The 12,500-nt window shown below is 38.6% G+C and overlaps 1 protein-coding gene across 1 annotated transcript in view; it reads left to right on the top strand.

Moving 5' to 3' along the window:
- LOC144977919 (uncharacterized) overlaps window positions 1-12,500 on the top strand; it is a 28,352-nt gene that overhangs the window by 14,553 nt on the left and 1,299 nt on the right. Inside the window, exons 5-6 of the mRNA XM_078923332.1 lie at window positions 7,727-7,875; window positions 11,560-12,500. The exon at window positions 11,560-12,500 is cut by the window's right edge and continues 1,299 nt beyond it. Of these exons, the coding sequence (XP_078779458.1) occupies window positions 7,727-7,875; window positions 11,560-12,172 (762 nt within the window). The 3' untranslated portion in view covers window positions 12,173-12,500. The remainder of the gene's footprint in view (window positions 1-7,726; window positions 7,876-11,559) is intronic.

Genomic DNA, 12,500 nt, shown 5'->3' with positions numbered 1-12,500 from the left:
AACAAATATCGGGTTTTCCTTGACAAATTAATGATTCTGATTGGTCAACGCTCATCACATGCGCCTGTTGGCAATTAAAATGCCCGGGCAATGTGTCATGACTTCGGCATGCGTGTGTTACATATGTGTGTGTTTGCGCATTTTGATACACACCACGTGATATTATTTCTTTGTCTAGCTGCATTGGTTCATGATCGAGGTGAGGGTCCTTTGTCCCTCTTTTTTTATTCATGAAATTATAGGACATGCTAAGACTTTAATTGGGTGGGGTTCCTGACCTCCCATAGTGGGCAGGGAGGTACTTACTGTCTTCTATCCCCCTTTATCTGCTTTCCAACGAGCTTTCTGTCTTTGTCTTGGAATGAGATTATTTGGTCTTATCAGGGCCCTGACTGGATACCCTTGGTGAGAGGGGAAACAGTCAAATGTATAGTTAGTTTTGGGAGATGATATTTTTTTCCTTGTAAATCATCTCTCTGTTATGTAATGTAATATGTTTTGTTTACATATCATAATATTATTTGTAAACATTTGAGTGTATTCCTCTTAGTGGGGACCTGTGTTTGTGACTGGATAAGACTTTTAGGTGATCTCAAACTAAGTACTTCGACAGTGTGCTCTTGGAATCTACATCTGTTCCCTATTTGATCCAATTCTCCTTTGTCGCATTTTTTCTTGGGTGCTTTAATTGTAATTCTAGAACTTATTACTATCCCATTTTCTTCCTTTTTACTGGCGCTGATATCACCTTAATGTGTTGCAATCACCGTAAAACCCTTTAAAAAATAAAAACATAAGACTTTAATAGGACCGAAAACAGTTGCCTAATTTTACACCTTCAGAGATTGTTGTAAGATAAACATTTGATTTTAAGTACAAAATCAGAATAGTAAATAGAGCCTTCAACAATCAATAAACTGCCGATGGGAATACGTGTAACTAAAAAATGAAAAAGGTTAAATTTATGGATAACAAGCAGAAAGAGAGTCAGGCCTATAGATAGATAGATAGATAGATCTTCTTCTTCTTCTTCTTCTTCGTCTTGTGGAAACCTCCAATATTGTCGAGGATCACTCCACAGTTTGTAGTGTTTTACATTTTAAACTTGCTAAAACTCTGCACATAATACTAAAACCACATAGATTAAAAAGTCACGTTGTGAACTCCAGCAATCGCGTGAAGGCATGTTGGCAACCGTTTTCAGCCACTTCAGCTGGGAGGCTATTCCATAGTCGGGCAGTGGAAGGGAAAAACGAATACATGTGGGCGTCTGTTTTTGATGTTGGGATGGTTACTCTTGCTGTGTGTCCCCTCGTATTTCTTGTGCCGATATCTTTGATGTCGTTTGGAAGTTTAAGGCACAAATTTTTGTAGTAGATCTTGTTGAACAATTTAAGTTTATCTATCTTTCTTCTCTTTTCCAGAGGTTCAAGGCCAATCCGTTGTGATATTTCAGACGCACTTGAGAAAGGATCGAATGTGTTTGTGATGCGTCTTGCTGTTTTTCTTTGGATGTTTTCTAAGGTGTCGATGTTTTTCTTTGTATATGGGTCCCAAATTGAGCTGCCATACTCCAAAATTGGTCTAACAATAGTTTTAAAAACAAGGGTTTGAGTTGTGATTGGGCATCTTTTTAAATTGCGGGTGATGTAAGCGCTTGTTTGATTTGCCTTTGAAGCCAGGTGACATATGTGGTCATTCCATTTGAGGTTTTTAGCAAACTCAATGCCAAGGTATTTTGCTGTCTTTACATGTTCCAGGTTTTGACCATGAAGTTGGTATTCAAATGTTATAGGTGCTTTCTTATTTGTGATGGTTAGAACATTGCACTTTGATACGTTAAATTCCATTTGATTTATTGTTTCCCATTCTTGTAATTTAGCTAGATCGTCATTTAGTGTTTTGCAGTCGTCTGTTGTTTTTATCTGATTATATAATGCTGTGTCGTCAGCAAAGAGGCGCACTTTTGACCTTATACCTCGTGGAAGATCGTTTATGTACACTAAAAATAGGACGGGCCCAAGGACTGAGCCCTGAGGTACGCCCGATGTCACCATCCCGATAGTGGAAGTCTCGCCGTCGACAAGAACTTGTTGGGTGCGATTGTCCAGAAAAGTTGCAATCCATTGTAAGGTTTTGTTCCTGATACCAACGTCATACAATTTCTGGATTAACCGATGGTGAGGGACCTTGTCGAAGGCCTTGGCAAAGTCCAGTAGTACTAGATCAATTTGACCACCTTTATCAATAGCAGCTGACAGATCATGTGTTAATGATAGAAGTTGAGTTTGAAATGATTGGTGCTTCCTAAATCCGTGCTGTTCATCACAAAAAATACTGTTAGTTTCGAGATATTCAGTTATTGAGGATCTCACTATATGCTCCAACAGTTTGCAGCAAATGCAGGTTAATGAAATTGGACGGTAGTTTTGAGCCCTGCTTCTATCACCTTTCTTGTAGATGGGTTGGACAAGAGCGTGCTTCCAAACAATTGGTATGTCTCCCGTTTCAAGAGAGAGTTTGAACAAATGTGTGAGGGCAGGTGCAAATTCGTTACTCAATATCTTTAAGAGACGGGATGGTATTTTGTCTGGGCCACATGCTTTCTTTGGATCTAGAGTGGCGAGGAGTTTGGAAACGCCCTCTACTGTCACATTGATTTCGGCCATAGTGTTGGAATCGTTTTCTTCGCCTTGTAGTTGTTGAGTGGTAATTTTGGTATGAGCTTTTGAAGCAAAAACAGAGCAGAATTGGTTATTAAGTATGTCTGCTTTTTCCTTTGCATCAGAGTATAATACACGATCATGCTCAAGGGGCGCTATACCAACCGAATCGCACCTCCTACTTTTTATAAATTTCCAGAGCTTTTTGTTTGAGTCTTCACTAACAAGTTCCTTAACATGATTATGATAGGCCTTTCTACTCTCTTTTTGTGTTTCTTTTTTCAGTCGGGCATAATTGTACCAGTCTTTCTTACTGTTGGACTTTCTCGCTCTGCTCCATGCCTTTTGTTTCCGTCTAGACAATCGTTTGACGGTGGTGTTTATCCATGGTTGGTGAAATTTCCTTGAGCTTTTCTTCGTTGGTACATGTTTGGTCATCATTTTGTTTAGGTGGTCGTTGATGGCAGTCCAAACATCCTCAGTGCTTTCTAGATGTTGATTAATTATGTTTTCACTAAAAAGACGTGTTTCTGTCCGCATTTCGGCGATATTTGCCTTTTTCCAAATAGTAATAGGGTGTGATTTTTTTTGTGATTTTGTTTGCTTTGATAGTGCTTTCCGTGATGAGAATGTCATGGTCACTAATGCCTGGAATGGTTGTACACTTGACAATTAAATTTGGTCGATTTGTGATAAATAAGTCGAGGATATTTGTACCCCTTGTTGGATTTTTGTTTATTTGACTCAGGCCAAAATCTTGCAATTTGTTAATAAATGCTTGGTTTATAAATGAAGGATATTGGTAACTGATTATTTTTTCTTGTTCCCAATTGATATCAGGTAGGTTCAGGTCTCCGCTTAACCAGAGTACATTTTTCGGGTCTAGGCTATCAATACAGCGTGTTATCTCAGTCATTTGTTCCATAGTTGAGTTTGAAGGTGTTCTATACATAGCGCCCACAGTGAGTTGGCCTTGTTCTGTTTTGATATTTACGATCACCGATTCTGATTTTGTTTGGATGTCAAGCTTTATTACTGAGAGGTTCGTTGTTGTTGCAACCAGCACCCCACCATACCTATCTTCTCGGTCTTTCCTGAACACGTTGAAATATGTCTCTGGTGGAAATATTTCACTGTCCTTTATTTCGGAATGTAGCCATGTTTCCGTACCTATGATTATGTCTGGTTTTATTTCTGATATCAATTTCCAAAATTCCGGTAGTTTTGGAATTAAACTTTGAAAGTTTATGGTCATAGTTCTCAACATGTTTCTCGGTTCACCATTACGGTCACTGTTAGTTTGCCTGTTTGCTATTTTAAGCGTGTTATGATTTGAGTTGATTTGGTGATTGATTCTTTTTATTTCATTTGGCCTCATATTGACCCTTCTTCCCCCCTATATAGATAGATAGATAGATAGATAGATAGATAGATAGATAGATAGATAGATAGATAGATAGAGAGATAGATATATAGATAGATATATAGATGAAAAGGGGAGAGAGAGAGAGAGAGAGAGAGAGAGAGAGAGAGAGAGAGAGAGAGAGAGAGAGGGGGAGAGAGAGAGAGAGAGAGAGAGAGAGAGAAATGTTCATTTTTTCGTGCTTTCTATGTATACCGAAAGAAGGAGGAGGGGGGGGGCGGGGGGGGCGGGGGGGGGGGGGCTTTTTAGACAATCAACAATGTGGGTGAACGCTAAGAAAAACTTGAGAGATTCAATAACACGTTTGCATGAAAGTCGTTGCACAATAAGCCGCACCCTTCTCCTCCTCAAGCTGTCATCTGACTCAAAATGGAAACAATGCAATGAATAATTTGACCAGCCATTTCTTTAATTGCAATCTCATTGGTCAATATGTTCCAGTTGATTGACCATGACTTACTTTGAAACAAATAAATGCTTTCTTAAACTATCCCTACAATTCTTTGCTCCGCCTCCATCCCTTTCTTCATGTCTACCTCACTCTATCCGTCTACCTTTTGTTTCTTTCACACATACAAACACACACACACACACACACACACACACACACACACACACACACAAACAGTTATACAGTCAGGCTTCAATCTTTACTCTATTTCCCTCTATTTCCCTCACGTCCTCTTAATGCACAAGCAGTCTCTCTCTCTCTGTGTGTGTGTGTGTGTGTGTGTGTGTGTGTGTTATTCTTTCTCTTCCTCTCCCATCCTGTTTCTTGATATTTCTTTCCCTGCCCACCCGGCTTCACATAGTTTCAAAACTGTACTTTGAAATTATAAACTCTAACTTTTGGTATTTTGAAATCGTATTTCCTCTGATAAATAAGACAAAAAGTCACATTATTAATTCTTATTTCATTGATTCTTTATTTAAATATTAAAAAATTATTCAAAAAGTGAGCAATGTCATAAAATTGTCGGAATTTTTTAATATTTTTTTTTTATGTTTTATTTATTTTAAGGACACCTTACATAATAATGAATAACTACATAAGTAATAATTGGATTATTTCAAACATTTGTATGTACATTATCAAATATTCTAAGCCTATGCTAATTTCAGTGATGCCAAAACTCCGGTTTTACCGGAAAAAAAATCCGGTCTGGAGCAAAAAATTTCGGGTTACGAGCAACTTCCGTCAAATTCCGGTGAGGTTAAAATGTTCCAAGGATACCCCCCGCCCCCCTTTTCCAGTGACTACTAATACAACCATCACCACCACATCATCGTCATTACCACTACTACTACAACCACCACCACATCATCATCATCATCATCATCATCATCATCATCATCATCATCATCATCATCACCACTGCTACTACTACAACCACAACTACCATCACCACCACGTCATCATCACTATTACTACACCATCACTACCACTACAACTACAACCATCACCACCACATCATCATTACCACTACAGCAACAACCATCACCACCACATCATCATCACTACCACTACTACTACAACCACCACCATCACTACCACTACTTCTACAACCACCACCACCACACTATCATCACTACCACTGCTACTACAATCACCACCACCACATCAACTTCATTACCACTACTACTACAACCACTACCATCACCACATCATCATCACTACCCCTCCTACTACAACCACCACCACATCATCATCACGTGAGATGCTCGGATTCGTTGACAACGTTCAAATCTCGCTGAAAGTTTTATCTTTTTACGTCATAATGTTGCAATATTATTTTCATATTTTGTTGTTGTTAAATTGAATTCGTATCACGTTTCCAAACTTGTCTCACTGTAATATGTTTTGTTTTATATCACTGTAAAGCGCTTAGAGCCTGTGACAACGGGGTAAAGCTCTATATGAATGCCATTTATTATTATTATTATTATTATTATTATTATTATTATTATTATTATTATTATTATTATTATTATTATTATTATTATAATCACGACTGCCAGTACTTCAACTACAACCATCACTACCACCACTACTACAACCACATCGCCTTCTCTACCATCACTACTACAACCACTACATCACCATCCCTATCACCACTACTGCAACAACAACCCCATCACCGTCCCCACTACTACTGCAACAATCACCACATCACCATCCCTACCACCACTATTACAACAACTACCACATCACCATCCATGCCACCACAATTACAACCACCATTACATCATCATACTACTATCATCCTGTACTTGCTAATCAAAAATACTACAACCTCAAACTTTATAGACTCGTTAGTTTTTCAAGTCCATGCTGCTCTACTTATCACTAGATGTACTTTTAGCACACACACACTCTCTCTCTCTCTCTCTCTCTCTCTCTCTCTCTCTCTCTCAAACACACACACACATACACACACATACACTACAACCACCACCACCACATTTTCATCACGACCACTACTACTACAACCACCACCATCACATCATTATCATTACCACTACTACTACAACCACCATCACCACATCATCATCACTACCACTACTACTACTACAACCACCCACACCACATCATCACTACTACTACAACCACAGCCACTACTACAACTACAACCACCACCACATCATCATCATCATCATCATCATCATCATCACTACCACTACTACTACTACTACTACTACTACTACTACTACTACTACTACTACTACTACTACTACTACTACTACAGCCCTTATCACATCGTCATCATCACTGCTACTACTACTACTACTACTACTACTACTACTACTACTACTACTACTACTACGACTACAACCACCAAAACAACATCATCCTCACTACCACCATTATTACAATCACTACCATTGGGATTTGGAGTTTTACTTCATTTGAAATAAGGAACCTTTCGGGCTGTATTTAGCAATGTGTTTATATAGCATAATATAGTTCTAATCAGTTATCTATTTAGATCTATACAATATTCAAACACGATACCAAATTCCCTTTTTTGTGTGCGGAAATTCCTATTTCGGCATTGAAATTCCTGTGAGTCAAAAATTGAAAATTGACGCCTCTGCAAGTTTTACTATTCTCGTCAAATTTCCAATGCCCGTATCGAAGGTGTTATATTTGCCCATTCTTAGCGCACAGAATTACAGCAAACTCTGCAATTTGACACATTGGAGCTGGGTGACCGAATTTTATCTATATAAATATAATAAATCGTTACCTTCCGTGAGCATCGGATTTTGACACGCTTTTTGGCTTAATTCTCTCAAGAGCTTGCAAGAATTCAGCGAGTACTGTCTTATGTCGGAATGACCTTAGGTAAATAAAATCGAGTTCAAAGTAAAAGTTTACACAGTTATGAATGATAAGCTTTTGAAAGATAAATAAATAGATTTCTCACTCTCCAAGTAAGGCATGTACCTACATGAAAAGAATAAATTTTATACTTAAAGTGCAAAGTTCAATATTAGGCATCAGGTTTATCCCTAATAAATGATACCGCATTGAGACAACTATAATACAACACATAAATGACACAATTCTCTTACCATAATATTATTGAAGTTCACCTCGTGTTATCTAATCTGATTATATTAAATTTTTACCGGATAGGAATGGAGTCCTTGCTCGATCTGTGACGAGCCAGGAACTAGACGTCGAGTTGGTCAATGCCTGTTGACAAGACTTGACCACAACAAGAGTTCAAGCCCTGTCTTCCTGGACGCTTTGCTGACGGCCTATGGAGGAGGCGTGCCCTGCAGGTGAGAAAGGCATAAGTAACAGACCCCACCAGTCTCCACAGGAATGCTATCATCTTTAATGTATTGTTTAATACAAAATACATTTACTTTGACGTGATGGCACAAATTGGTTTATACCAAAACTTTGTCTAGCAATTAAACGATTTGGCTTTTTTATTCGTTCCTTCCTACACCCAAACTGCAGTCTTCCATCCTTTTATGCGGCTATGTTGCCTAGTGGTATGAAACTCGCTTTCGCATCGAAAGGTCGTGGGTTCGAGCGTCGCTCGGCGCATAGTTGAGTCCTTGGAAAAGGCTCTTTACTCACATTCTCTTACCGTACTCAGGTGAAAAATGAGTACCTGGCTGTTGACAGCGTTGTCTCTGTCCCCCAAAAAAATGTAATATTGCCTAACAGGCGTCATGTCCCGTCATTCATGTTAAGTGTTGCTGTTGGCCAGGGACCCCTTGTAAAGCTCTTTGAGCACGTTTAGTGGATATTGCTCTATATAAAAGCTCAATTTTTTTTTTCTGTCGTTGGCTTGGGTCTTCATCTCCTCATAGGCCAGGCTTTGAATTTGCCATGCAGGCTCTCTTCACAGATCCGTCTGGGATGCTCTCTTTTCCTCATGTCATGTGGGCTCCATTCACGTGACCGCCAGGTGATATTGCATGGCTCCTTATGCATCGTATGACTAGTATACTGCCACTTTCTCGCCTTATGCAGCGTTTTATGACTAGTATATTGCCACTTTCTCGCCTTATGCAGCGTTTTATGACTAGTATATTGCCACTTCCTCGCCTTATGCAGCGTATGACTTGTATATTGCCACTTTCTCGCCTTATGCAACATATGACTAGTATATTGCCAGTTTCTCGCCTTATGCAGCATATGACTAGTATATTGCCACTTTCTCGCCTTATGCAGCGTATGACTAGTATATTGCCACTTTCTCGCCTTATGCGGCGTATGACTAGTATCATATTGCCACTTTCTCCACTAAACTTTGGCGTAAATTAGAAGCTTTTTATTCTCTTCCAGATTTCAGGCTTTTGCATTTTGTCAAAACGTTTGATGCGAAAGATCTTTCAGATGTACCTACTTGTTAATAAATGTTTGCAGTTTATGATAAACGCTGTTTGTCATTTGCATTTTTCAGGCACATAAAATAGCAGTGATAATTGTCAACTTGATGTTGATCGAGTGGGTGTTTGAATAAACTTAATGAAGAAATTTGAGTTAAGAGACAAACTAATTTTATTTGAGTATAATATTAATATGTCTTTATTGTCCTCAAAATAGTGGCAATTTGTGCTTGACAAGATTGGATTTTTTTTAAGTTTAAGAAATAAAGTTAAAGAAGATTATTTATTTTTAAATAAAATATCGTAAGTTAAGCTTAAAATGAAAATGAAAGCATCATCTTCACCCTTTATTAAGATGATTAAGATGATTAGTCATATATCAAAATTATAAAAATCAAAATTGAGCTTTATATAGCGCAATATCCACTAAATGTGCTCAAAGCGCTTTACAAGGGGTTCCTGGTCAACAGCAACATTTAACATGTAGAACGGGACATGACGCCTATGGGGCGATATTACAATTTTTCGGACAAAGACAACGCTGTTAACGGCCACCTACTCAATTTACACCTGAGTACGGTGAGAGAATGTGAGTAAAGAGCAATTTTCCAAGAACTCAACTATGCGCCGAGTGCGAGGCTCGAACCCAGGACCTTCCGATCCGAAAGCGAGTGTCATACCACTAGACCACATAGCCGCACGTTCATTCTGACAATACCAGGTTGATGCGGTCGTTTGGTCACGTATACTAAATAAGGAAAAGAGGACAGCAAACAACCTCACTTGATGCCAAGGAAGAGATCTGGAAATCTTCAAAAAGTTTTCTATCATGGCTGACTTGGCGAAAGAAACAACAAAAACGTTTTCTGATATTACTGACGATCTTGTACGGCTGTGTGGTCTAGTGGTATGACACTCGCCTTCGGATCGGAAGTTACTGGGTTCGAGTCCCAATCTGAGTGGTGCATTGTTGTGTCCTTGGAAAAGGCTCTTTACTCACAATCTCTCGCCTAATTCGGGTGTAAAATGAATACCTAGCCGTTAATAGCGTTGATTTTGTCGAGAGAAAAAAAAATTGATAACGCCTAATAATTATAGGCGTCGTGTGTCATCCTACATGTTAAGTGTTGCTTTTGGCTAGGGCCTATTTGTAAAGAGCTCAGAGCACGTTTAGTGAATATTGCGTTTTATAAAAGCTCAAGTTTGTTGTGTGTGTGTGTGGGGGGGGGGGGGCGTCTTTTGTTGGTGTTTTTTTTTTTATTTATTTTTTTTTGTTTCTTTGTTTGGCACGGTATAAGTCGAATAATGTTTGTCTGTAAAAACTGCCAATTGGAAAATTTGCTTCAAAACACATATTATGATAACTTGAAAGATTGAGAGGAAAAGAAATGGAATGCAACGAATATCTATCTAATACGAACAATCTGTGAGCTGGATAGGGAGAGGACCGACACCGCATCCTTTCTTTGCAGAGCAAATCACAGAAAAGAAGAGGCACCCATAGCTACCATGTGTGCAACAAATCTAACATTGATTGATGACACGACGATGCTGATAATGACGATGGCTGACAAGAACAGAAACCCACGGCCACCATTTTGTGTAACAAGCCTGACAGTGAGTGATGATACGACGATATTGATAACAATGTTACAACATCTAAGTGTGTCGGTGACTTCGGGTGAATCATCTATAATTTAATGTCCTGCTCCACTTTTTTGTGTGATAAACTTGTGATAATCCACCAAGGAAAACATTTTAACATCCTGTAATCACTTGTTGTAGCAAAATAACTTTTGTGATGGGCTGTCGTTATTCGTTTGGTAATAGACACTTTGTTTATAAAGGTGTCATATTCGTTCTAAAGAGAAATTCCTTGCATTCACCATACTCTATGTATTTCACAATGCTTCATGTATTCTCCCAGCAGATAATCTGGGACCAAAATTTCCATTTTAAACAGTACAAATCACTAGCTATGAGTATTTTTGTACTGGCATTCCTACAGTTTACGTCACTTCTCGTAACCATGTATACATTCACATCAAAGTCCGGTGAGGCAATGTGTTTAAAATGCCTTGATCACGGACTTAACGAAGAGACCAGAGTTTTTTTGTTTTATTTTTTTTTTCTTGTGCGATCATTGGCCATGGTTTAGTCATTGATCACATTCGACATCTCCTGCATTTTGTTACAAGAGTACATCACCGCGTAACCACCGACGCTACTCGTAGATATACAAGAATTTGTTTTCTTAGAGTATAATTGGAGATTATATTCCTGTTTTACAAAGACTTATTGTTGACTGACTTACTCCTTTTATCTCACCGCTCATTTCTTAAGCAGTGATCTAATCCAGGTTGACTTAGTTTCACAATCTATTGTCATCGGAACATTTTAAAATTGACAAAAACTTACCTAAAGGTCACAATATATATATATAATCTTACATAAAATAATCAAACACAAACTATGATAAATTAAACCATTTATTTTCAAAGAACTAAAATCCTTGTGGTGGGTTCAAGTGTAACCAAAAAAAGTGGAAGTTAGCATAGGTAAGTGAACCTTGTGATTGCCTTCATGTTTTCTTTTTTTCCATTTATGTACCAACCACAGATCTTCTCTTTTGCATGGTCATGAAAAGCTGGAGAAACACGTCTCTAGACCAGACGAGGTCATTCAGGAAGATTGTAATGTAACATGCAGAGTCCATCACGCACAGCTCGTGATGAGTGCTTTTGGATTTCTAGGCGATTCGGGAAATGCAGGGCGTCGCCCTCTAAAGCAAAAGAAATTTCGGGAATCCGAAGGAGGCCACGTGACTCTAAAATGCCAACAGACGTCGGTGGACAAATCTGTAGCCTGGATAAACGGATCGCACGTGTTGATCCCAACTTACTTAAAGACGTCATCAAAAGGACGCGTTTGGGTAGACGAACATAATTCACTTCATATCAAACCAGTGATGCCATGGGACGCTTCTAGCTATGTTTGTTTAATCCAAGGTCAGGTCAAAGGTTTTGTAAAGTTGAAGGTAAAGGCTAATCCCCCAGAGTGCAAAGTGTGTCTCTATGCAAAGTACCTGGCCTTGACCTATCCGGTGAACTTTGTGATTTACATTGTGATTGTCTATGTTAGACACAAGGAGAGAAAACGGATGCTGAATTATGACCTTTTACCTCAGGGTAGCAGCAGCAGCAGCAGTAACAGCAGCAGCAATGAATCTTGAAGAAATAGATGACAATGTCAACAAATCGGATGGAATTTCGTTAGAGACCTCATGGGTAAATTTGGTAAAATTAATCGATTTAAGAATTTGGTTTTGTGTTCAAATGTTTAAATTCCTTTAAGGTGGATAGATTTTTAAAGACATTGGAGTGCTAAGTGTCTATGTTAAAAAGGTCACAACATGAACGAATATATTATAAGACTCTTGATCTTCTGCGTTGGGAATTTCAAACAAGTTTCTAATGCCGTTGCGTGACCTTAGGAACGTTCATTGGAAAGGAGCTCGAAATTTAAAACACAGAAGTCAAGAATCTTGTTATTATACCCCT

Source organism: Berghia stephanieae, chromosome 8 (genome assembly GCF_034508935.2).
Source record: "Berghia stephanieae isolate SIO BIC M18660-M18661 chromosome 8, UCSD_Bste_1.3, whole genome shotgun sequence".
Taxonomy (NCBI): domain Eukaryota; kingdom Metazoa; phylum Mollusca; class Gastropoda; order Nudibranchia; family Aeolidiidae; genus Berghia; species Berghia stephanieae.
This window is presented reverse-complemented; position numbering and strand designations above follow the sequence as displayed.